The sequence below is a fragment of the Protopterus annectens genome, chromosome 17.part0 (assembly GCF_019279795.1).
Source record: "Protopterus annectens isolate FY-2018-M chromosome 17.part0, PAN1.0, whole genome shotgun sequence".
NCBI lineage: Eukaryota > Metazoa > Chordata > Ceratodontiformes > Protopteridae > Protopterus > Protopterus annectens.
The window spans coordinates 387,695,317-387,722,909 of NC_056751.1; the positions used below are offsets into that span (position 1 = coordinate 387,695,317).

General features: G+C 39.5%; 1 protein-coding gene and 1 long non-coding RNA gene across 11 annotated transcripts in view; one reads left to right on the forward strand and one right to left on the reverse strand.

Moving 5' to 3' along the window:
• Nucleotides 1–27,593, forward strand: part of OSBPL5 (oxysterol binding protein like 5) — a 1,550,034-nt gene that overhangs the window by 1,216,112 nt on the left and 306,329 nt on the right. For all 10 annotated transcript variants that reach the window (XM_044059004.1, XM_044058998.1, XM_044059002.1 and 7 more), the window contains one exon: nucleotides 26,813–26,911. In XM_044059004.1, coding sequence (XP_043914939.1) covers nucleotides 26,813–26,911 — 99 coding nt within the window. The remainder of the gene's footprint in view (nucleotides 1–26,812; nucleotides 26,912–27,593) is intronic.
• On the reverse strand, nucleotides 1,639–4,614 carry LOC122791305. Its single transcript, XR_006363129.1, has 3 exons — nucleotides 4,296–4,614; nucleotides 2,388–2,390; nucleotides 1,639–1,649 (listed from the first exon to the last, which is right to left on the reverse strand). It is a non-coding gene; the product is annotated as an uncharacterized LOC122791305 (long non-coding RNA).

Sequence of the window (27,593 nt, forward strand, 5' to 3'; positions counted from 1 at the left end):
TTTTTAACATAACTTATTTCTTCACTGGGAGTGTGTGTGTGTGTGTGTGTGTGTGTGTGTGTGTGTGTGTGTGTGTGTGTGTGTGTGTGTGTGTGTGTAGGAAATGATGTAGGGAGATGAGAGAGTGTGTGTGTGTGTGTGTGTGTGTGTGTGTGTGTGTGTGTGTGTGTGTGTGTGTGTGTGTGTGCATGCGTGTGTGTGTGCATGCGTGTGTGCGTGTATTGTCTCCCTAATAACAGAGGGACTATATTTTACGTAAAAACTAAAATATTATCCCACTGTCATTATTACAATGTTTTCACTGAAATCATCTTAGCAAGACAGAACCACAGAGAGACAGAGCCACAAAGCTAATTTCAATAAAAAGCATTCTAAAAACAGAAGGCATGGTAATAAAGAGAAAATGCAGGGTAGCTGGAATAGTTTATATCCATAGTTTGAGTAATTCCATATATACTTTGGTGCTTATGCACTAGAAGTCTCAAAATGCTGTAAATGCTGGTTTGTTGAGTAATATATGCTGCTAGGAACTGTATTAACATTAGTTCATATTTAGGATGATTTATCAGCAACCAGAATAAGGTTAAGCCGCGGTGGTGCAGCGGTAGCATTGTCACCTCACAGCAAGAGGTTCTCCTGTTTGATTCTTGGCTAGAGCACCTTCAGTGTGGAGTCTGCATGTCCTCCCCACAGTCGAGTGGCATTCGAAAGACATGCATGAATGAGCGTGCCTTCATTTAAGGTTGGGTGTCGGGCTGGCACCTCGCACTGTAAAAATCTACTGCCGATCATTAGCAGACCGGAGTTCCACTGTGGCGACCCCTAACCAGGAAAAAACGAAAGAAACAACATCAGCAACCAGAATAAATTCTGAAAAGTGCACAATGCATGAGATCTGCACAGTTTTGTAAATTTATGAGTGGTTAATGTGAATAAAAGGTTTGAAAGGAATGAAGAAAAAAACTGTCAGCATAAATGAATTTTCCATATCGTACTAAATATGTTAAGCTCTGAGCTCTCTATGGAACAGGAAAAAAAAAAGTCTACTTTTTTATACAAGTTGCTTTCAGTAAATCATGCGACCATGCCCTAAATCTTCTACCTTATTTCCTCCCTTCTCTTCTTTCTTTCTTTCATCCTTTTTTTCCCTTCTTTTCTTCATTCTTCTCTTTAATTAACTTTACGGGTCCATTAATGATTAGTACCTGTTTTTCTTTTGCCAGTTTTAAGTTGGTTTGGTAACAGTGATGTGACATGGGGCCTTTGTTAAGTTTGGAAAATAAAGGATAACTAATATTTCTGTTTTCTTCCATGCCATGTCCTACATTTCTAATTATTTTATTTGTTTCTTGTAAAAGGTGTTTAGCCTAGTATATGTTTCTGAAACCTTTGCTGTAACTTTGCAAGCTGCAACTACAGCTTTTATAGTAGGATACAAAAAGCAATGTTGAGAAAGCTACATTTAAAAGGTTGGTTTTGATTACTATGTAGTGTAAGTCTAACTGCACTAAGACATTATTCCAGAAAGTTTACCTGTTGACCTTCCATGCTATACAGAGGTGGACAGGTAGAGTCAAGTAAACAGAGTGATAATGTCATGGGGGAAATAAGTGCTACAAGGAAAGTAAGAGTAGAAAAATCTTTCATTGCTTGTTAAGTGATTTGACTCTGCAGAATACAGGTGCAAAGCTGGAAGCCAGATATAATGAAGGCACTGGTCTGCAGAGAACAGCGGATGTGAACAGGAAAAGAAGAAAAAAGAGAGTTGGATCTGCCTGGAGTTCAGGGTTCCATTGTACATTTTATTTGGAGTAACTGTGGGAAAATTAGTCTAGTTTTAGAGAAAAATGCTTCAGGTTTCACACTGGAATCACCAAGTCAAGTCATGCTGAAAATTAGTAAATGGAAGAAAGTTGACTTAGCCACATTTAGTGAAACATTAGCTGTTAATGCAGCCTGAAGAGGAAGCATAGAAACCAATGAAGCTGTGGCTGCATTTCAGGGGGACAACTAACATATTATACCATGCGAACATCGCAAACCCGACAAACGTGCATGCTGATTGGCTAATCCAACCAGCGTGCACATAGTAAATCCTACAAGAAACAACGCAAAAAGTCCGGTCGCTAAATATCATGCGGCGACAGCAAATAAACAGTAAAGTAAAGTAAAGTATGACATTATAGTGTAGGGTTGACAATTTATTATTCTCAACCAGTTCAATGTTTTAATTTAATGTGATGTCATTTTATTATGAACTAATATATTCATATTTTTACATTAACCTATAGTTAAATTATGGCTTATATGTATTTTATACAAATATTCATTTATATGTATAATATTCATTGTTTTATTTATTTTGTTGTTCTGTTGGGAAAAACTACAGCCTTCTTGCATTCATTTTACACAGCATATTTATAGCTGGGCTCTTTAAGTATAATTAATGAATTATTCAATTAACGAAAATGGAATCTCATTAAGTCATATGTTAAAAGAAGGGATTATGGTTGTTATTTCGTGTATGTCTGATGAAGGTTGGGGGATTACCTCGACCGAAAGCGCTTACTACAATAAACAGTCCGTGCAACCTTGTTGGTTACTGCCTGGTTCGTTTCTACTTTTTTGTTGGATTTAAAGTAAAGTAAATCTAATACCCAAAACACACAACAATTTAATGAAAACACAGAAAAGTAACCAATTTCCATACTACACTCCTCATTCCCTCACCTCGAACACTAAAAAAATAAAAAGTCATGTAGTCGCAAATACATCACACATACACTACATAACCACCACTTATAACACAATAAAACCAAGCATTCTCATAAAACCATTCACTTACCTATATTCCCTACAATACCTATACACAGACAACTCCAAAAATGTACATCCTAAAAATACACCACACATCCCTCGCAAAGTCAAAAACACACACCATACCGAACGTCCACATCAGCATACATCTAATAAAAGTGCATACAACACCACCATCTAGTGACCAAATAGTAAAAGTACATATTTTAAAAAAATTAATACAAATTAAAACTACACCACATTTCAACATACCTATAACTACTAAAACATAACTACACGTTATAAACTTCTACACTGCTTAAACTATATTATACCAAGCACCACCTAGCCCTTTCCTAACATTTCCTGAAAAACTAAAAAATAACATGTATTTAAATTAAAACAGAAATAAACAATAAACACAAACTGAAAGTGTGGACTATTTTATCTCACAAAAAGTGGAAGAATACAAAAAAAAGCAAACAAAAACATAAATAACAACAATACAAACATAATACAAAACAAACTAACACCACGGTATAATAGCAATAACCCACTTCTGGGTGTGGGTAATGCTGTATTTACCCACGGTTGTCTTTGTTTGGTCCCTCTGGCTTCGCCCTCGGGACCAAACCACGCCAACCATGGGTAAATCCAGCATTACCCACACCCAGGCATGGGTTATTGCTATAACATTTCCCATGGTGCTTCTACTGCTAAATACACAAACTGCAATGAAGTGAAAATGCTGCAGCATTTGCAAAGTTTCTAAGGGCTCCTACTATGAACAGGTTTTTGCAGTCATAAATGACTGGACAAATATTTAGAAGACTCAGACACTAGAAGTTCCCAGGCAACTTATATTTAAGTCAGATTGTTGCTTAAAATGACATTTTTCAAAGCTGGTCTAGAGAAACAAATTAAAACAAGACCATTTAAACTACAAAAAGAAGGGCATATTGATGATAGAGTAGTATGACCGTATAAAGTATATGAGAATGTATGAAAGTGATTAGAACAAGACAGAAAGTGTTAAGTGGATGTGATGCTTTGCTATGTCAGAAGCATTGGTGAAAAAATAATTAGCTACTAGATACACTTGTACAGAAATCTGTTGATGTTGGAAATATGGCAGACACATAGGCAACAATAAATAGTGAACAAGATATGGCAACACCCAGAGGATGAACAAGAACACACAGGAGGGAAACACAAAAAACAGTAGTGCACATTCAGCACTGAATGAAGTAAACTAAGAGACTACTTGTGATGAAGACAAGAAAAGTATTGCTGGAGGGGGTAGTATATGGATCTTAATGGGTGACATACTGGATACTTATGGAATACAGACTACCATATAACAAAGGGGGAGGTAACTGACAAATGGGCTGGCAATGTTTAGTTCTTGGTCCGAAGTAAAGAACTTGATTTCAAACAAGCTAGTGCCCCTTTAATTTAGCTGCGAGGAGGACTGAAGATAGACAGGACGCTTTTTAGACTAAGCAAAAAATATTGGAACATCTACAGTCTTCAGTTTTGCTGGAATAATGTTGTGGTGTTGAATGGATTCCAAGCCAACAAAGAAGCTCTTGTGAAGAAATCTGAAGACTTTGCAGACCGTCCCATATTTCCACTTTATGAAGTCCTTGGTTATGGAGACAGTAGTGAAGGACTTGTGTTTGCAAGATATGACAAAACCTGGAAGGAGCAGAGAAGATTTGCTCTTATTACATTAAGAAACTTTGGGATGGGAAAAAAAATCTGTGGAGGAACGGATTGGGAAGGAGGCAATGTATTTGTGCACAGGCTTTTAGAATGAAAAAGTACCCTGCTTTCCACTGTGCTGTTTATGATATAGTCTCTAAGAGCCTACCTACCTGGTGACAAAGGACCCTATCCAATTCTGCAGCCTCATCTAAACAGCCTGTTTTTGCCCTGTGCCCACTCTCAAGGAAGCAAAAAAGTATGTGGTTGACTAAGTCCTAATTGTAAAACTGACTACTGTCTACAACTTGCTTCAGGGGTTATAAAGTAATCTACGAGCCTGAACAGCCAGCAGCCTTTACTCCCCCTTCATATCTACCCTATATCCAACTAACCTCCTCTACTTCATATTAACCCCCCCTTTTACTTGCTATCACTCCATCCCTGGTTCTAAACCAGCTAGCTCCCTACATATTTACCTGCTTTACTAGATCTGCCCACTAGGTGGCACCCTCATCCCAACCCTTATTTCCTGCTTTATCCTCCTGTATTTTCCTCTGTAATTACACTAATACCCCTTAGGTCTTAGACCTGCTCCTATTTTCTCACTCACCCTTTACTGAAACTGTATACTCTCACCTGTTCTTTTTTTTTAATCTCATAGACTCTGCTATACCTCTGATCTTTCCCACTCCTGACTCACCTACTTACCTTCAGCTATCAGCATAACTGATAGTTTATTTTCTAGATTCTCCTTCACTTGTCTCTACCTGCTCTGTTCGCCCTGCGAGCTCACTCCACAGCCCTACCCTACCCCCCAATTCCCAACCACCCCCCAGGGGTCTTACTCTTATACCATCTAACCATACCCTTTCCCTCTTACACTAATCATAGCCCCTCCCATTGTTAATTAACACCAGTTTCCCTACTTTCAATTACCACTTCCAATTTCTCCTACCACACCCTACACCTATTTCATTCCACACTTAGCATACCTCCAAACCTATAACTAGAACCTAACAACTTACCCTGCCAGATGCATATGCTACCCTCCTCAACCCTCTTACAGAGGTTACTCATATTTACACTTCTACCACCCCTAACTTTAGCTTACCTGCTAACCTCCTATGAACACCCAATATATCCACACATTCTCCACCCCAAAACACTATCTACCTCTCCTTCTCTACCTATTCTCACTAACCATGTTAACATAACATCCACACCTAGCTATCTACCAGCAAATTCCATAGGATTACCCACATTAGATATGAATCTCCCAAGCCTAGAAAGTCTCTAACTTTATATAAGGTCCCAAATCTTAGACTTCAAACACTACACCTCTTTTTGAAAGATGGTGACATTCATCCAAACCCAGGCCCTATCACTGCTACTACCACTCAACTCCACAACCTCAACACCCATCCTATCCATTCCTTTACTAAACCACTTAACTCACTGTTATTAGCTCACCTCAACATACATAGCCTTAATAACAAAGTTGCACAACTCCATGCTTTCCTAGAAGTCTACTCCTTTGACATTCTTTGTTTAACAGAAACTTGGTTAAAACCCTCAACTAAAGATGATGAAGTCATCCCACCTGGTTATAATATTTTGCGACTTGACCGTACAACCAAAAAGGGTGACGGTGTAGCTATCCTTTTTAAATCTGGCCTACAGATTACTACCTTCGACTTTGTACCACCTCAAGTCTCCAACGCTGAAATTCTTATTACCAAGCTTCAACTTAACAAATTCATATCCATTTGTATTATCTGTACCTATCTTCCTCCTGGTAATAACATTGCCACAATAGAAAATATACTCTATTGGCTATCTCAAAATTTGCCTCAAGAAACCATAATCCTACGTGATTTTAACATTGATTGGAAGTGTTTGAGCAGTTGCCACCCTACAAGCCATATAAACCTATTTGTTTTTTCACAAACCCTTACCTCCCCTACCAGGATAAACAAGCCTAATAAGAAAGAAAGTACCTTATATTGGATTCTCATAAATAGTCATCTCCAGACATACGAATCTGGTACCCTCCCTGATGATGTAAATGACCACTCACTAACCTACATCATCAGGCATAAAACCAATCTACCTAACCCAACCATATCTAGAGCAATTAGAACCAAGAAAAACTTCAACCCCGATCTCTTCCAAAGGGAACTAAGAGCATGCAGCTGGTCTCCCTTAAAATACTTCCCATTGGAGGAAGCTGTCAATTACATTAACTCTAACTTCTTAGCCATTCTAGACCACCATGCCCCAACGCGCTCTATAAGAATGAGAACTAAATCTGCTCCATGGCTTTCAAAAGAAACCAGGCAAAAAAATCAAACTCAGAAATAAATCACAATCAACTAAAAACCCAGTAGATCAACAAAACTTCAGGCAACTAAGAAACAAAACTAAAAAAGCAGTACTGTCCGACAAAAGAAACTACTACCTAAAATTCCAACAAACCCACCATAATCAACCACAAAAGTTCTGGGCAAGTATTAATCAATTATTACACCCAGGTCACTCCATCGCACCTAACCCACAAGGCACAGACCAAGAGAATCCTAAACAGACTGCTAATACCATTAATACCTATTTCACTGAGGCTATTCAAAACCTTGCCAGTCAGCTATCCACTCTGGACTTACCTATATCCAACTATGTCACTAACTCACCCCCTCCATTTCTCTTCCAACCAGTCCCAGCTACATATATTCTCGCCCTCACCTAAAAACTTAAACCATGCACTCCTTCAGCTGACCAGATACCCACTGAATACCTACAAAAGGCAGCCAAATCTATTGCCTACCCCATTTCCATTCTTATCAATAGAGCAATCACTGAAGGACACATCTCTAGCTTATGGAAGGTCTCCCATATTATCCCCCTTCATAAGGGAGGTAACTCCACTGAACTCTTCAATTACCGTCCCATTGCCCTACTGTCTCCCCTAGCAAAGATCATGGAAAAATGCATCCATAAACAATTGCTAGACCACCTAATCCATAATAACTTATTTTCCAACTCTCAACATGGTTTCAGACCTTCACACAGCACTACTACTGCCCTTCATTCCTTCACTCACTGTATCAACAAAAAACAAAACCTTAATATGCTTTCCTCTGCACTGTGTAGATCTGTGTAAGGCGTTCAATATGGTAAATCACCAGTTACTTATAAAAATCCTCAAATCTCTGTCACTAGATGCATTAGCTATAAAATGGTTCCAGTCCTATCTGGATAACAGACAACAGGCCGTGCTATGGCATAATAATCTATCTACCCATTAACCCATCAACATAGGGGTCCCCCAAGGGTCTATATTAGGACCTCTCCTATTTTCTATATTTATCAATGACCTTCACCTAGCAATCCCCCAAGCTACATGCATACAATATGCAGATGATTTGACACTCATATGCTCAGCCACATCAATATCTGAACTTCACTCCTTTACCCAAAAGGTCTTTAACACAGTTGAACTATGGTTTACTAGACGCTGTCTCCTTCTAAACCCCAAAAAAACGAAACTCCTCCTTTTCACTCCTACTCGTAAGTCCCCCCAATAGACTTCACAGTAACATCCAATAACAGTACTCCTATATCCCCAGACCCAACTACCTAACGACTTGGTATCACCATAGATAACAACCTTAACTTTGACACCCATATTAATAATACCTTAAAAATTGGGCTGTCTCTACAGGATCAATCCCTTTCTCTCTCCTGCAGCAAGAATAACTATTGATCACACTCACTTAATTTCTACTCTCCTCTATGTCTCACCCATATACACTAATCTCTCTAAAAACAACCTTAATAAAATGGAAAATGCCTACAATAGCATAGCTAGATTTGCTACAGGTAAACCTTTCAGAACCCACCACTGTATTAACCTAAAGCAACTAGGATGGCTTGAATTACAAAATCAGCTTAAATTCCACCAACTTACCGTTGCCCACAAAACCTTTTACCATCCTACCAATACCCCTATACTATCTACCCTCATTATCCCCTACAACAATCTAAAGACCTTACGTTCATCACATAGACTTCTGGTAAATATTTGTAAGTCAAACAACATGGCTGGAGATTCTCTTTTCTCTAATGCTGTTGGAAAACCCCGGAACCTTCTTCCTAGCGCACTTTCCTCAGTTCCCTCTGTAACACTCTTTAAAAACAAACTGAAACTTTTTCTCAGAACACACTGGTTGTGCCCCTGTACCAACCCTGACTGATCTACCACCTTTCTTACTTGGATCTACCTACTCTTTTCTCAATATTCTTGTTCCTTTTCTTAACAACTGACCTAGACCTTTCTAGATTTTTTACTTACATCCTCTTAATTTCTTAGTAGACTAGTTGTTAACTCTTATACTGATTATTACAGCTCCTACTTTTTGTTTTCCTTCTTTATGTCAACCTGTTTACTAATATATTATCTAACTCAGCTGCTATCTTTTTATATGTTGTATTGCAACTACATTTGTATTGTATTAAGTGTATTTGTATATTTAGCACTATGCTATGAACAAATGACCACTGTGATTATTCCCTATTTTTTTCTTGCAATGTTTAACATACAAATTAATCTTTGTATAATGTGATTATATTTTTATTTCCTCAGAGCTTATCTCCCTGGGCCTCTACAGAAAATGGACATATACCCAGTTAGACTAGCCCGTTCAACAAATGTAAAATAAATAAATAATAAATAAAATATACCATTAAAGCTGAACAGATAACATAGCAGAAGAGGGTAAAGTTTTCATTGGGGGCCTTAGCCACCAGTGAATTGCTTGCATTAAGATTGTGGAGGGAGAGAGGGAGACATTAGAGGCTTTGTAATAAAATGGGCTTGATCAGAAATTGAGGTTTTCAAACAGAAAGTAGAATATATTTCATATAGTCCTAAGATGTGCAGACACACAGTGATAATGCCGTGGTATGTATTCATTATCCTTGGAATAATACTGTGCACACCACAAAAACAGAGAACTGGGATTTCAGGACGATAGACATCACATTGTTGGAAAACATAGTGATGGGTACTGTGGGGAAATGGCACGAAATGAGAACAGATGGTGCTGTGGAACTGAACTGAGGATGAAAGTAGGAGGGGAATAAAATTATGAATCTGGAGTAGATGGGCTTATGGAAAGAGAAGACAACTAGTCTGGCTTAGGAGAGAGATAAACCGGGTTAAAATAACAGACTGTAGAAGGCTATACAGTGTTTACAAGATGAGAAAAAAGTGCAGGATTCTGTCACAAGCGCCATCAAAGCTTATCTGGCATGCCAATGTCAACACAATCAGATTGCAGGGAGAAGTTATGAGTAAAAAAAAATCAGCTCCTTTAAGGAATGAAGGAGGAATCCATATAAGCTCTCTTTACTGGAACCCCGGCCTTGTGGCATAGGGAAGACATGACCACCGGTGAGGGCTGGGTGGGGAAGAATGAGATCGACAGGCTGATGCTAGCTCATGCATGCTCAGGGGAGAGAGGCTAATGGGCCTGCAGCATCGATGACCCCTTTCCAACTCTACATTTTACTACTTCAGCTGAGCTTCATGGTGACTCCTGGAGGAAGAAAGGTCCATCCACTTTTTCAGAGACAGTCCATTCATTCTCCTTACTCTACAGATCTGTACACCGACTTTGGTGGCAATAACAGCTAACCTATTGAAATGTATTGCTCATGCGTTCCTTCAGTTAGATCCTTTAACTCCAGGAGTAGCAATAACTTACTTGTTATATTTTGGTCACTCTACCTAATGTTAGCAGGAGCCATCCACTAGTAATTATTTACTGCTATTATAAACTCCCCAAGTGATGTTTTCATACAGGAAAACCTCAATGAGACCAATGACTGGTGTCATAACCATGGCCTTAAGCTCAATGCCAAAAAATGTGTCTTCAACACCTTTGGGAAAAACCCAGTTCCCTTGAATTACCACATTGATGGTAGTCCACTGAACACAGAAGGCGTTATAAGAGATCTGGGAAAACAGGCTGACAGCAACCTCTCTTATGACCACCATGTTGCCACTGTGGTCAGAAAGTCCTTCTATGTGGCACATCTCATTCCTAAGGGGTTTGCATCCAGGAAGAAAAAGGTCATTGTCTCCCTCTACTCTTCTCTCATTAGGCCAATCATCAAGTACAATGCCCCATTTGGCATGTACCTCACTAGACACCTGCAACCACTGGAGAGGCTGCAGACGTACCTTACAAAGAGGATCCTAGGCCTTAAACACTTGCCCTATATGGACAGACTAAAAAAAACTCCAACTATTCTCTGTCTCATATCGCCTACTTAGAGGCGATCTCTGCTTGACTTACAAAGCCATGTCGGACCCAGCTCTGTTGGAAATGCTACATCTAAAGAAATCCCAATCCCTCCACACCACATGCTCCAGAGACCTCAATCTCATTACCACAATCAACAGAACATGCTGGAGGGACAGATTCATAACCCAGAGACTACCCATGCTATTGACTAGACTTCCCATACATGTCCAGCAGAGCACCTCATTGGCCCTCTTCAAGAGAAATCTTGATGAGTGGATGGGAAGTAGAAAATTCATCCCGGGGATCACTCCAGTGCCTCTACTCGACAGAGGCACTAGGAACTAAGGTTGGGTGGCACAATGTCAGGGTAATCCTATGGGCTAGGCTTGTAAAGGCTCCAGGGCTATTAGTTTAGTACACACGCACCTATGAACCTATATATATATATATATATATATATATATATATATATATTTAAGGAGAACTGTACCTGACTATAAAAGAACAAATGAAGCCAAACATTCTATCAATGTATATGGCAAGAATGTTTGGCATTAATAGTTGCCATTAAGCAGTAACATAACTATTCTGCAGATTAATTTATAAGTTACCCCTGCAGAACTTTTGTGTTGTGTAACAGAAGTCTGATACCTCTGTAATGCTCACAATAGTGGATGGCCCCTTTGTTCTTATGCACTGACACTAGTATGCCTATTCTCCAGTCATCTGGTATATGCATTTCTCTCTATAATGCTATGAGTACCCTCAGGTACAATCTAACCCAACATCTTGATCATATCTGCAGTGATCTTATCTGAGCCTGCCTCTTTCCTTGACTTTATCTTCCTTTGTGCTGTTCCTGTTTCTTCTAGGGTGGGCTTCTTTGCATCATTCATTGTAGGTAGTGTCGATGGACGTACAGCTTCTGTAGGGTTTTCTTCATTCAGAAGCTGATGGAAGTACTCCTTCCATCTGCCTTTGATTTCCTGTGGACTAGTGAGTAGGTTGTTGCTGGCATTCCTTAAGAATGGTGCCTGCCTCTCTTCTTTACCTGGCCGTTTTTGCCTTGCAACCTGATAGAGTTTCTTTGGCCCACCTACTGAGACTCTTTCCTGAAGCTGGTACAGTGCTTCTGATGCCTTGTTGTTTGCTATGACAAATCTTCACTTAGCCACTTTGTTAGCCAGCTAGTATTCCTTGTTAGCCTGGTCCATCTTTTCTATCTCCCACTTTTTCCTGCACTAGAGCTAGATCATGGTCAAATGCAACCCTAGGCATGGTAATGAAACATCCCCCTCTCCAGCTATTGAAGTGTACCATTACTTGGATATCTCCCCAGTTAACATAAACATTTTGCATACCTGTTCGTGTGCTACTGTTTTCTTCTTTACAATGATTACAGATATTTGAATTTAATTTTAAACTTCTATTTTAAATTGTATAACAAACACAGATAGCCATTTGCTAAATAAAAGCATACAGTCTGACAATGAAAACATACTTTGCATGACAACAGTAAATGTCTCTGCCCTTGAAACTCACATTCATTGAAACAGCGTTGAAACCCAGATTGATAGAAAATGCAGCTGGTCAGTGGCAGATTAGATGTCCCTTTGGAGTGTTTTCAAACTATGGGCCCCCTGCATACATTTTTAGTACCATGCATAAATGCATGTGTTCTTTGATTCACTTTCCTGATTGTATTAAAATTATATTCCTTGTTTAATACAGCACCACTTGTCTGAGTGTTTTGAATTTGCAGTTTTGAACATTTTTCCGGTTAGCAGTGTAATAAAACACATGAAGCAATAATGACAAAACTGCCCATTTCAGTGCATTTTAACATTAAAATGCCACTCAGACTGCTGTCATTATAATCCACCAATAACTGTCAATATGCACAGTCTCTACAGCAGTAAAGGTCATCTGAATAATTCCACATTAACTCATTCAAGCCAACAGTGCCTTTTTGTATCCAGTTCACATCCATACCTCCTTACTGCCCCACAGAACATTTTAGGCCTGGCTTCATTGACAAAGTGACTTACTAGCTAATAATATGCACTATTAGAAAATGCATGGATTTGTTAACAAAATGGCACTAAGACTGTTAATCTAGGCTGCCTTGCAATACAGAAATTAATCATTGTACAATTTATTGCTCATGTTTTCATATTTGTGTTCATATTTTCATAACTGAGAACCATGCATGTTATAGACGTATATCATGTGATATGCCATGAGTAAAATTCATTGTTACTGTCCGTGTATATCACACTATACCTAATATATTGCTATTTAGTAATCATAAAAATAAGGAATATTTCCATATGTGCTTTATACTTCAAAAAACAAGTGACTTACAAACTGTTGCATTGCACAAGAACAGGGAAAACCTTAGATGTTTTTGAAGAAAACGTTCAACTTTACACTCTAAGTTGCACACTGAGTTATTTATACTGCAAGTTATAAAATTAAGCATATATTTTCAGATTTCTGTAAATATCAGGTACATTATGCAAAACTAAAGAAATGTACCTGATTTTTCTTGTACTTTCTCAGTCCAGTCTCTCGTACCTGTCGACAGTCTGGATTTCAAACTTTATTTATTTATTTACTTATTTTATTTAAAAAAAAAAAAAAAAAAAAAAGGCAACGAAGATCTTCCTTTCGCCATTGCTTCCTTTCCAAGCCACTGTTGTAGTGCATAAGCATGAGTATGCGCAGTGCATCAAGAATGACCCACTATACCAAAAAAAAGCGGAAGAACACCACAACGTCATTATACAAAGACATGATTTGTGAAAAGTACGGAATTTTGTTTCTTAAATAATGTCATTGTATAATAGCAATAACTGACTCCATGGTTTGGTATATTCGCTCGGTCTTCGCCCTCATGACCGAACCACACCAACAGTGGATACATTTTCAATATACCACACCCATGTCATCGGTTATTGCTATACTGTAGAATTTATCAAAAGAATGAATGCACTGGCTGTTATCACTGTAAAGAATACTTTTTGCTGATAATACTGCAATTTGTATAGTTTTAATAGCTTTTATTATTTCAGAAAATGCTCTGGAAAGCAATATGTTTGTAGGCTGCTAGAGGTATGACATTCCATACCACTTGGGTGTTTATGAGTTAAAGAAAACTGTAAGGAATGACGAGGTTGCTCCTGGCAAACAACTTTGCATTTCAGTGTTTCCTCTACAAATTCAGTGTCTGCTGCTCTTGAAGAATAATTGCGTAGGTAACATTAAAAACAAATTGGTGTGCTGGTGATATGGAATAGGGAATAGCTGACAAACCAACAATAGGTTCATAGTTACTAGATATCTCATCCAAAGGAGAACACACTCAGGAGTGGAGCACCCTCACCCATGCTGTATGGTAGTGTCAACAATCAATCTACCTGGTGTGGGAAGAGAACCAATAGCCTTCTGCAACAAAAGCAAGTGTGCTACCTGTTGCACCACTGACACTGAACAACACAACTGTGAAACACGCTGACTGACATTGACTGTAATTCTTAGGGACTTGCAAAAAGAAAAACAAAAAAAAAAAAAGTAAAATTAAAGATGACCTGGCAGTTGGTGTGGATGTTTAGGGCATTTGCTTGCCAATAATTAATATTCAGGATTTGATTCCAAACAAAGTCAATTATCTAGACACCCCCCTAACTGGGGCTTGCTCACAAACACACACACACACACACACACACACACACACACACACACACACACACACACACACACACACCGCTCTAAAAGACTGAAGTCTCTCTTGGCTCTGCCTCTCTCTGTTATAGAAGGGCTTGGTATATCTGTTGTGAACTTGGAGTACTTGACTGCTTTAATGTTCTACTTAAATCTTCTAAAGATGACATTAAGATGTTCTAACTCTGAGGTTTCTGGGGCTTGCAGTCTTTACAGAAGTCACCCATGAGGTCTTAAAGTCATGCTGTGTTTATGATGTCTAACACTGAGGCTTGGTTTATTTATAGAAGATGTTTTTTATAGTGAAGCCACCCCCCCCCCTGCCAACATGGGCCCTAGGCAGCTACCTTGGTCACCTAGTGCTGGATCTGGCTCTGCCTGGTCTCCTTCTTTCTTTCTTTTGATGATTTCCTGGATTCTGCATTCTAGGACCAGCTTTTCTTATGCACTTTGCTTCCATAGCAGGATCAACCACATATCTGTACTATAGTCCTTACATATGCTGTTTTGAGGCACTGCCATTCTTCTTCAACACCAACTATTTGATCTTTTTCCTGAGGTGCTAGAGCCCTGAGTAATTCCTTGAATTCTTGTGCTTTCTCTCCAGTTAACTTCCAGATCTTCAGCATAGTCTTTGTTGACCTTAGAGCCTTCACTGACTACTGCTTGCAGAAGATTGTAGCAACCAGTGGTTTATTTTGTGGGTCAACTGTTTCACTAGGATGACTTTGCAATGATTGATTCTACCCCAGTGCCCTTTCTTTATCAGGAAGAAGTCTACCTGAGTTGCATGCTGGCCACTCTTGTATGTAATACTGTGACTGTCTGTCTTTCTGAACCATGTGTTGGCTACTATCAAGCCATTTGCCAGACTGAAGTTTGAGAGGCCTGTCCTTCTTTATTCCTTTTGCCCCACCCATGTGGTCCAAGACAGTCTTCATGTCCTGTTCTGTTTGTCCCAGTATGTGCATTCAGGTCACCAGTTATCAAAACCAATTCATGCTGTCCTGCTTTATCTAGTAGATCCTTCAACTGTTGTCTAAATGTACTGTTATCCTCACTATCACAACCCTGTTCTGGGATAAAGGCTGAGATTATGAATACTGCCTTATCCTTACACTGGAGTCTGATTGCTGTGAGTCTGTCACTAATTCTGACGACATCCCTCACTGCTTTCTGAAGCCTCTGACTCACCACAATTCTCACACCATTTCTAGTCTGTCCACTTCCTTCGTAGTAGACTTTGGATCCCAGGCCAAGTGCCTTTGCTGCACTGCCCCTCCATATTGGATCATGGATGTATAGGATGCCCATTCTCCTCATTGCCATCATGTCATCCACTTCTAAGCTGTGTTCTGTCAGTGAACCTACATTGAGTGTAGCAATTCTTAGTTCATGTTGAGCAGATTGATTGGTTTTATGTCCAGCTTTCACTCAATAGAGCTATTCCACGTGATCCAAGCTGGGGAACTGGATACCAGCCAGATGTTATTGACCCAGGGCTAGTGAGCTTTATGGCAAGGCACACACTGGCCAGAAAGGGCACATACACTCCCCCCAACACTGTTAGCATGGGTCCCTTGCATAGATCACAGTAGGCCGAGGCCTCAACTCACTTAAAATAGGCAAATACCCATGCCCATTTTTGGCAATATTAGTCAACACAACCAGATCATCTAGAGCCAACTATTAAAACATCAAGTGTCTAGCCCTGACATTGTGCTCAGTCTGTGATCCATGTTCTCCTCTGTAGATATAGTGGCATCACAGTTAATGCCCAAAGTGATTAGTTGGTACAACTCTTCAGTCTATAGGGCACCATTTAGAGTTTATGCTGCTGCCCACAACTCCATTTTTGTGATTTTTTTCGATAGAAACTTTCAGCATGATTTGGGGTGGTGGTAGGAATCCCACAGAGACACAGAAAGAACATGCAAACTCCAGGCAGGCATTAGTCATAGGTCAGAATCAAACCTTGTACATTAGAGGCAAAGACTTTAACCACTGTGCCAGTTAGGCATCTATAAAATACCACTGTCATACCTCTCATCCTCTTAGAGCAATCCCAAACAAATGCTCGGTGTTGGCTTGAGTTCTGCCAAACGATACCACCAGGCTATGAAAACAAATAATCAATAGCAGAACACAGCTACGTACCACAAGTATTTATTTAAAATCCTTTCTTAAACAAACAAACAGATAAAATGGATGAGCGCTTTCGAGTATTAACCCTTCATCAGATAAAAACACATACAATTGAACAGATTTTAAATACCACATCCACCAATCGAATTCAGTAAAAAACCCTCCTGTTTTTAAGGGCAGGTTTCATAGGGCTAACATCATTCAGACCAGGTTACCTATGAGCCATAAGCTCAATTATCCATTTAGATTCTATTAATTCTGTCAGCTGTTTGATGTTCCCTCCCCTATTATTTAGCCTCACATTGGCTATAGCCTTAAACCTGAATTTATGTGTGGGGTTGTTTTCTATATGTCTGTATAGGGCATTATGTGAGTCACAATTCCTCACAGCAGAGAGATGTTGTAACACCCTAACTTTGAACATGTTGTTCGTTTTCCCCACATAAAAACAAGTACATGTGGTACACTCAGCTAAATAGACTATATCAGTAGTCCTGCAGTTGGCCCTAGCTTTGAATGAAAAACTTTTCCCTGTCACTGGATGTACAAATACCGGGTCCTTAGAGCAAGTAATCTGGACAATGACATAAATAATGGGAGGACAAAACCCCAAAATAGGGTCAGTTTTAAAATGTTTCTCTTACAAACTTAGAAAGTTGATAAAATAACAGTTCTTGCATTAGTATGAATTTTTGGAAGACTATGAAGTCTGAAACTCATGTCTGTCATTTTGTACTTCAGTCTTTAATGATTTATCACTGATTTGCCAGAAAACCACAATTTTATGAAAAATGGGCCAAAAATATGAGATAAAATTCTGGACATGCTGTGAAAATCTGTACAGTTGAGAGGTATGACCACTACCATCATCAACCTGTAATTGTGCCCCAGCCTCTGTAGTTGTAACCACTGCAGTACACTGCCCTTTGCATATGAATGCCAAAACCATGCCCTTTTCATGCATCCTAATGGTGTCCATGCATGGGGTACCATACAGTCCCATCCTACCTGTCTTGTCATCCTGACATTATTGGATACCTGATGTACCCAAAACAATGCAGAGCCAACAGATGCTGAGGTCTGACTACAGTATCAAAGTTCAGTGCAGTTGTGCAGCTGAACAGAAGTCGGTGTAAGAGGTACTAACCCAGTGTATCATCCTCTGAGGCAAGTTAGAGTGGGTCCAGTTTGCTGTTAGTGTCCATTCCTCCAGAGAGAATTGTGGTACCAGTGTTCCCCTACAGGAATACCAAAAACACCTCTTGTCTGTCAGCCTGCTGCTCCCAGTTGTCCCTATGCATGTAGTTGAACTGTCAGCTACTATGAGTGACTGCATCCCTGATGGCATTTCTGTCAGGGACCATTGCTTATCACACTCAGTAACATAAACATTGATAGGCACCCCCCTCTCCTCAACAGGTACTGTCCATGTGTACTAAGTGCTTATAGCAGGACATCATTTTCAGTGGTGCTGAAAACGCTTAGCCTTTGCCATCCACCTCATCCTATAGACTATATACTGTTGAGGTTGGCAGACTGACAGCAGCAGCAGAAAAAGGGATAACTTACAGAGACCGTACTACAGCCAAAGAGATGGTTGTGGGAGTTTGTCATACAATAGCTCTCAAGACAGATATGAGAAGACATACAGCAAGTGTGTACATTAGTGGATAGGTACATAGTAACACCTTCATCCCTACTACCAGCAGATGATGTCACCTATATAAGAACCAGTGATATGGTCCTGCTGTAGTATGCCGTGGGAGAAAAATGCATGTAGAAATGTGATGGCTATACATCCCACTATAGGCCAGCACATACATTAGAAAGGACCTAAGAATACTATAAAAATTACTAGACATTTACAGGGACCTGCTGCCCTGATATTGTGTGAGACTTTATTGTCAGGCAGTACTTTCTAAAAACACGAGACGCATTCAAGCACACATATTACAATATTCTTATTGCTAGCCTTTTGTAATATGAATTTTTGCAGAAGGGTGTATATCCTTAGGAAGGTATAGAATAACTGCTTATCATGCATTTTGAGTTCTGTGTGCATCCTCAGACTGCCTTTAGATCCAAACAGTACAGAAGTTTCCTCGGAATACTGCTGCCAAATATGTATTATTGCTTCCCAAATATGAGTGACATATTATAGGTGATAGTAGCATGTCCCTAAGACTACACAAATGTATACCTAGTTGCTGAGCACATCAGCAGATTAGATTGGGAGGCATAAGTCTGCATGCATTACTATATTTTGCTGCCATGCTCCTGTAGCATAGGGCACTGCCTCCTGTCTCTGCTTACCTCAGACAGCCTGAGACTTCTGGCTCATGCTGGAGACCTGTACAGGTACATGCATGCACTACTTCATGTGTAGCTGTGCTGCAGAAATTATATTGTAGATATGATTCACAGGCTACTGATTTGTTTCTTGTGAAAGTTACACCATTTTCAGATGTGATTCATGAGAATCGGAACTCCTGCTATTTCGTGCTGGAGATTGTCAGCATGGTGCATGTAGGAGAGCAAGATTATGCTTTTATATCCTTCAAAATCATTTCAGAAAGTACCCACTGGGCCCCTAAGGCACCTTATTTAAACAAGTAGATACCAGATCCTCAACTATGGGTGCACCAAGATGTGTAAACAATGCTGGTAGTGTTTTGATAACCGGAGGCACAGGAATACCGATGCTCTCTGTGTATGGGAAGCGAGGGTTAGGCAGTACCCCTAATGACATAGAATTGCTTTTATATTTTTTTATGTTTCCTTTTTTTTTTACCTGTCTCAGGCTTTGTGCCCATTGGTACTACTGGCAAGTGTTTGTCAAGGTCATTTTAGGAATTAGGTGTCTGCCACTCTCTGGCTCTTCCATGTCAGGTGGTACTGGTAGTGGAAGTGAGGTACTGCATGTGATATGCCCACATTCTCTGTGGGTCTCTGCAGGACCATGCTATGGGGAGGTAGTTTGATGCATCTTGTTGCAATGACTGTATACTAACTGGTTTGTCCCAGAGTGTACCTGTGCTGCATTCTGTTTATGTATTTTAATGCATGTACAGGGGACATATACTTACCTGCTACCTGTCATGCAGCCAATGGAAAATACTTATGGGAAATTATCTGTTTTAACATCTTGTAATATATATCATGATTCCCTGATCTGTTCTTTCTGTTTCGTCAAGAGCAGACCGTAACACAAATCATGTCAACTCATACAGGAGAGGCTTATGGTTAGCTTGTGGTAGTTAATTCCCCAGACAAGTGCTGACATGTTTGCTAAACATATTCAGTCAACTGCCATGTTAGATTCACTTACAGCTGCATTTTATTTTGTCCCCTCACTACAGGTCTGGATAGTGGACTTGGTCAGCAGGTAACTCCAATATGTCTTGCCCCTGCTGAAGCTGTGGCTGAGGAGCATGAGGATAATGAAGTTGGGATTACCTAATTGGCGGGGGATTCTGACCTATCACCAGCAAATGCCTTTCCTGCATTGCCTGAGGTGGCCCAGCTGCAGCTAAAACAGGTGGTGAAGGCTGCAGTATAGAGATCAAGGAGCACATATATAGTCCAGTGGGACAGCCTCCTAAAACTGGGTGCAGAGTTGCTTAACCAGTCAGCCCTTACATCGTGCTTCCAGAGGATGGTGAGGCCCATAACATGGGCCAACCTAATCCACTTCATGATGATGGATCCCTGTAATGTTCCTCTGAGTAAGGACAGAAGATTCCACGCCAGCTGCTACAACACTCTAACCCTACCCACATGTGCTCTCTTCTCTTGCCTCCTGCCCCATACCATGTTCATTGTCTAACACTCCCTATGACCATTTATCTACCCTCAGTTTGCCTTTGTCCAGCCCATGTCTCACCATCCTAGTGTGTGTACTTCCTCTTCAGCATGCACTGATCTGTGTTTGTCCATCTGCTTCCTTGCACATTATCTGAACCTCCATTCCAGTCCTGCTTAACCTTTTGCCCCTTCCCTTCTCTATATGTAAAGAAGAAAACTGAGCACTATCCCCACAAAATATGTTGCCCTCCTTCCCCCCATTCTGCACTCTCATATATGCTGCACTTTTGTGTATTCCTCTGCTTGCTCTTTCCTTTTAATAGGTATGGTTATACACCCCTTTCTTTTCCGTTTATGCCTTCAACAGATGTCCACATATGTGGGTGCCATAACCATGCAGCTGTAAATACTATATGGCTACTTATCTTTGTATGGCAGTTGTTGCTGTCTTGGTGAGGAACACAGCAGCATGCACAACCCAGCTGCTACAAACACTGCTTTATACACATATAAATCAGGTTATGTTCATGTTTTCTCTACTTGTGAGATCACACATTGCAGTGGTACATAGTGACTCAATGAACTGTATCTTGCATGTCTGTGTATGTATTTCACTGTACAGCTGTGTGTACTTGCACAGTTTTCACTCCACAGTTGGGCCCACTTTTATAATTGCTACTTGGCCGATTCATGTTTCTTGACACAAAACTGCCAGCATATAAGCATTGTATGTGTTCAGCTGTCTTCCTGCCCTATCACACAGTCACAGTGCAGTTTACTTGTGCAGGGCTTGTACTGAAGTGCAGTGTATTAGTATAAATTCTGACTTCCTTAGGGACATACCATTAAAATAATGTAACATATGTCCCTAGGTTTAAACCTCCCTATGCAAAGTAAATTTGGATCTTGGGATCCTTCTGAGACTTGACACTAGTTTACTTGAGTGGTTTTCCTGTTACCTCTCAGGTAATTTCCAAAGGTTGATTTCTGTAGTTAATTCTTCAGGAAGTGTTACTCTTGGGAAATTTGAGTGCTGAAACATTCCATTTTGACTTTCATTTTGTTCACAGTATTTACATTGCTTTTAAGCCTGTTCAAGTAAGGTCACATAAGTCCATATTCATGTTTGGATAAGATTCTGTTGAACCCTATCCTTTTCTCAGGACCAGATGTCTACTTTTATTAATTTGGAAGACTTTGGATACCATCCTTGGCTAGATGAGAAATAGTAAATAGCTGACTTAAGAGCACTCCAAAAAAATGAGGCTATTTTTTTTGTGGTACCATTCACCATTAGCAGATCATGTCTCTCTTTCTCACCCTCTTTCTCTTTACATCAAAGTAAGACAAATAAGGTCTGTGGATAGTATTTGACATTGCACTGACTTTATAGGCCCGTTTGTTAGCTGTTATCAAATCATCTTATTTTTATCTGAAGAATATCACCTGGATCAAACATTTGAATCCTTCTGCTATTTTCACAAGAGCTGTTCACTCATTGGTTCTTTCACATCTTGACTACTGCAGTGTTCTATACCTGGATCACCTGGTTACCTGTCTCACTCAGTTGCAGCATGTCCACTACTCTGTAGTCACTGTTATAACTGGGTCTTCCATGTTTTGTCACAACACTCCTGTGTTTTATGTTCTGGGTTGGTGTTTATAGCAGTTACATCTATATTTAAGATCTTATTATTTACCTGTCAAGCCCTGTAAACCATATGCTCCATCTGCTTAAAGTAGGCGTTAATGTCCTCTATCCCTGTTTACTTTCTTAGGTCATCAGATGGTGGCCTACTACTTGTCCTTGGAGCCAGGTTTGGAACACTGTGCAAATATCCTATTGTGTGTCTGATTCAAGTGTTGTTGACAACTACCTTCCCTGATTAGGGCATATGAGATTACTACTTCTTTCAGAGGTTCTATTCCATATCTTTTTTTTTCAGGATGATTTATGCAAACCCTCTGGTAAATCTAAGTACAGTTATTTAATTATCATCTTTTTCTGGAAATGTCTCTGATGTAAGTATGTTGTCATGGATGTTTGACTTTGACTTTATATATTCATTGTTTTTTTTATTTTATTTGTGCAGTGTTTAGGCATTTTAAAATTGTAAAAAAATGAAGTTTGCAGTCTACTTATTTTTTTAAACACAGTGTTGAATGAAAAGCTTCATGAAAATAATTGTAATCTGATCACTACATGAATGGCTATTTTTAATACCCCTAAGAACATACAAGTTTTATGTCCTGAAAGTGGTAGCTAAAGGCTATCATTTGAGTATTTCATACAACAGGAAAAGGCTGGATAGTTCCATAAAGAGATGCTGGACATTGAAGGATCTGCACCAGCCCAAGGGTTAGGATATCAGCCTGTGAAAATGTCATTAAGTGAGCATAGCTTAGTGGTGAGGTGTGAATCCATGTTCAGATAGGTCTAGATATTTTTAGGCCCATCTTAAACAGTTGCTGTAAGCAGGATCACTTACAAAGAAGCAGTGTGTTGATCTGTCTGATCAATACTATAAAGTTTAGGAAGATGTTCATTTACTGTTTTGTCAAGATTGGCCTTTGGAATATCCTATATTATTCTATTATATATTGTTAAATGCTGTTATTACTCTTGTATATTCTTTAATGCTGTTATTAACTCACTAAATAATCTCTTAATTATGTACATTGTTTTTTTTTTTTTTTTTGGAGCTTTTCTCCTCGGGCCTCCACTGACAATGGACTCATTTCCACCCAGCGCACTTTCCTGGTTAACAAAAGCAAAAATATAAATAATAAATAATAAGATTGCCTGTGTCGTACTGGTAATTTAATAAAGATGTTTATTGGGGAAAAAAAGAGTGACCTTGGGACTGAACTTAAAAAGGCCATCTCCCCCTGTTGAGGACTATTGCACAGAGAGTAACTGCAGCAGTCTGAACCCTAAATAATGTTACAGTGAATAATTTTGTTCGTACTACTGGCTTTTGCATTCTACTTAGTTTAGAAATGTTGTGCCTCCAAATTCCAACAGTGACTTAGCCTGTGCCTTATGATATAGTGTCATTCAATTGCTAGAACTTTCAGCAAGTAATTAGCAATTAAATAACTTTGGGTGAAACACCCTTCACCAACAGTGGAGTTTTCTTTATTCTCCACTGTTGTGCTACCTTATGATAGGTACATTGAACTTCAGTGGGTTTGCCCCACACTGCAAAAAAATTACCTCCAAAGTTCTTTTTTTTTTTGATCAATCTGCATTCAGTGAAAGTTGTCAGTTGATTATAGGTTCACGAGTTCACAGGAGATTACTAGATTAATATCTTAAGGGCCCTTACAAACCTAACAAATATAACTAAATTTCACCCAATATATGTCCCCTAAGGGGAAGACGATGGCTAGATTTATGCCTGTGCATTGAGTATCTTACAGACTGAACCTGCCTATAAGGGACGTAAGCTCTACCCCAGGTGTGAATTTATGAGTCCCCATCCATTGATCCAAACTGCATTTGAACAGGGCCAGGGAAGGGCTCAGCTTAATGTGAATAGGAAGCCTTTTCCAAAGAAGGGGCATTCTCTGTGACACCTATCTGTCTCTCCAGCATGTTTTGTTTGAGTCTCTGACTAAGTTTAGATCCCTAGATTGGGTGACCCTCATGCTGTTTGACTTGTGGATGTGCAGCAGCTCCATCAGCACTGGATATGTGAGTGCCTTGTAGGTTAGTCATAGGTCACTCCTTAATAGTGGGTAGGAAACAGAATAAAGGGATAGGGCTTTGTCAATCCGCATAGTTCATGTTGCTTACACCCTGTATTTTCTTTGTGGAGAACCTCTGAGGTCACTCCAGCTGCTGTAAGTGCCTAGTCAAGTACATACCAAATGGTGCACAATACTTGATTATTGATCTCATGAAGGCTGAGTACAGCAGGACTATAAATTCCCTGGATATGGATGCTATACCTTTACTTATAAGTTGTATCACATAAAAGTATTTCCTGATTACTGTGGATACATGTCGGTCAAAGTACTGGCTATTATCTATCTGTGTACCTAGATTCCTCACCTCTGAGTCTACTGTAAGGGATGTTATACTGATGTTATAATTTGCAGGGGTATTTGACTTCTAAAAGGGTATAATAATGCATTTTTTTGCATTTATTTTTATCCAATGGTTCTGTCAGCAATCATTTGTCAGATCTAGACCCTCCTGAAGGATATCTGCATCATTAAGGGATTCACTGATTGCCCCAACTTGCAGTCATTTGCAAACTTTGTCAACCAGAGGCCTTCCACATTTGCCTTGACTTAAGAATAGTATATTGGAGTGGTCCCAGCACTGAGCCCTGTGGCACACCACTAGTAACTGGCCTTTTGCTAGATCTAGATTCACCCACTTTAACCACATGTGTCCTGTCAGTGAGCCAATTGGCTGTCCATCTGGTAACTTAAGTATTTATGCCCAGTTTTGCAAGTTTATTTATAATACCTGAGTGGGGAATTGTGTGAAATGCCTTGTTCTGGTTGAGGTAGGTGATATGTACTGTTTTACCCTCGTCCATGACCTTAATGACATTCTCAAGGAAATCTACCAGATTCAGTAGACATGACCTGCCCTTAACAAAGCCAAATTTAGTCAGGGTCCAGTGTTTGGAGGTTTCTTTTGTCATTATTTATCAGGTCCATACTTATTCTGTCTATGGTCTTACATATAAGGCTAATCAAACTTATGGGTCTGTAATTTTCCAGGTCAGTAGATGGTCCCTCTTTATGAAGAGAGGTGGCTGATGTTGTCTTCCACTCTGTCATGACAAAGCCAGTCCAGAGGCTGTGGTTAAATAGGGATCCTAATGGGCCTGATACATCCTGATTTAAGCTGTTTAAGAACCAATCTGGTATATTGTCAGGCCCCATTGAAGCTGTGTTCTTAGCTTTAGAGAGTGCAGTGGCAACCTGTTCTTTGGTAATAATTGGCAATGAAGTGGTGGAGCGTATTTCTTGGGGAAGAACTAGGGGGTGATGGGGAGGTGAAATTTGAACTGAATTTGTCTGCCAGCAGATTTGCTATGTCTTCCGGCCGAGTATAGGTGATGCCATCTACAACTACTTCCACACATTGTTGAGTGTTGCCCTTATGACTGCAGACATAACTGAAAAATACCTTATGGTTATCCTTAACTTTGGAGGCTATTTTATATGTTCATAGGTTCATAGGTGTTTACTAGGCTAATGACTACAAGGGCCTTTTTAAGCCTAGGCATGCATCCCAAATCTCTGACGAGTTCTGATATCCTTTATAAGTGTAAGCATGGACCTGGAAGATGAACCATTTACAGGTTACCTGTTTGTGTCAGAGCCATATGGGTGCCAAACCAGGGATGAATTTCCAGTTTCCCAACCAATTGTCCAAGTTGCACTTGAATTGGATTGGGAGGAGCTCTGCTTCACATGGATGGGGAGCCTGTTCCATAGACAGGGTAGTCTCTGGGAACCTCAAAGACTTCTTTCAGAGACTTGACTAGTTCCCTAATTTACTTGTTTAGACTAATGAGAGGTTTATTGCTCTGTTGTGCACATTCCCTCTTACATCTCAACATGATTTTCTTTCTTTTCTTGTGCAAACTATTAATATCAGGGGTCTACCAGGGTGGCTTGTATTTGCATTTAGGTTAGTTATTTGACAGATATAATAAAATTCTGTGTTACATTTGCATGCCTTTATGTCCTTTGTGGGTAAATGGATTTGCTAATGTTCACTTTAATGCATTTAAGTGTGTTGAAATATGTATATATGTAGGGAATGCTGTGCTTTTTGTGGATTCAAAGAACAGTAGGTGTAGATTATTACTGCATTCTACTCCTATACTACCTTTCGCTTTATGTTTAAAATACTGACATTATAAGATGTTACATTATCAGAGTACATAATCATTTAACTATCTGTTAAAGTCTATGGACATGTTTTGAAAAGAATGTTCAAGAACATGTAATGCAGCCTATTTCACTTTCCTAGAACAGTGGTGAGCAGAGGGGGGGGGGCCTAGATAATATTTTTCTGCTAATCAAAGCAGATTGCTACAGCTTCTCAGTTAATCACTTCAGTACTACACCTGTCCCACCAACTGAACATCCAGGGATGTATCATACACAAAGCAGATTAAACGGGTGTGCAGGGTACCTAACATATAAATACTGATTATTCAGCTGTAAACAGCAAATGTTATCCCAGACTGCCCATCAAAATTAAGACCAGCACTTACATTATTTTGAAAATTATTCTGGATGTTTTCAGTATTTTCAGAATCATGAAATAAAAGTATGTTTTTTCTCTCTTGTGGCAGGTAACTCACTATCAGCAATACTAGACGGGAAAGCACGATTAACTTTTCTTACCAGGGATGAAGAATATACGCTCACAATGCCATATGCTCACTGTAAAGGTAAATGACTTAACCTGTACATTCAAACAAGTCTAAAGACATGTTTCAGTGTGCCGATCTATTATCAGGATCCCACTTATGATGAATAGTTGTGACCACATTCATTTCCGGTACCATTTGTTATCTTCCTTCCTGAATTACAGTTGAATCTCTTAGAAAAGAATCAGTCAGCAGTTGAAATGTTTACCTGCTTTTGGTAATGTTTATTCAGTATTTAGACTAATGAGATTATTTATCCAGTTGTCAACAACAAAACTACAAGTAGCCTTTAGTCTGCATTTTTTCATACTTTGATCTAAATTACTTTGATCCAAGTTAAGAGCAAAAAGGTCTTTAGACACTCCTTTTACCTGGTCAACAAATTAAATATGTAAATGAAATTTAACATGTAGTATCAGTCAAAAGCAAAGGATCAGAGTTACTGAGAACTGAAACACATTAAATTTCAGTTTAGTTCTATGCAGAACTTCAAATGAAGTATGCAAAAGGACTTTTCATGTGTGATGTATTCTAAGTTATTTTTGTATGTATGTACACCGGTGTGTGTGTGTGTGTGTGTGTGTGTGTGTGTGTGTGTGTGTGTGTGTGTGTGTGTGTGTGTGTGTGTGTGTGTGTGTGTGTGTGTGTGTGTGTGGCTACCTGACCCTGTGATACTGAGTTCACCTAAAGCCGATGGAAATTC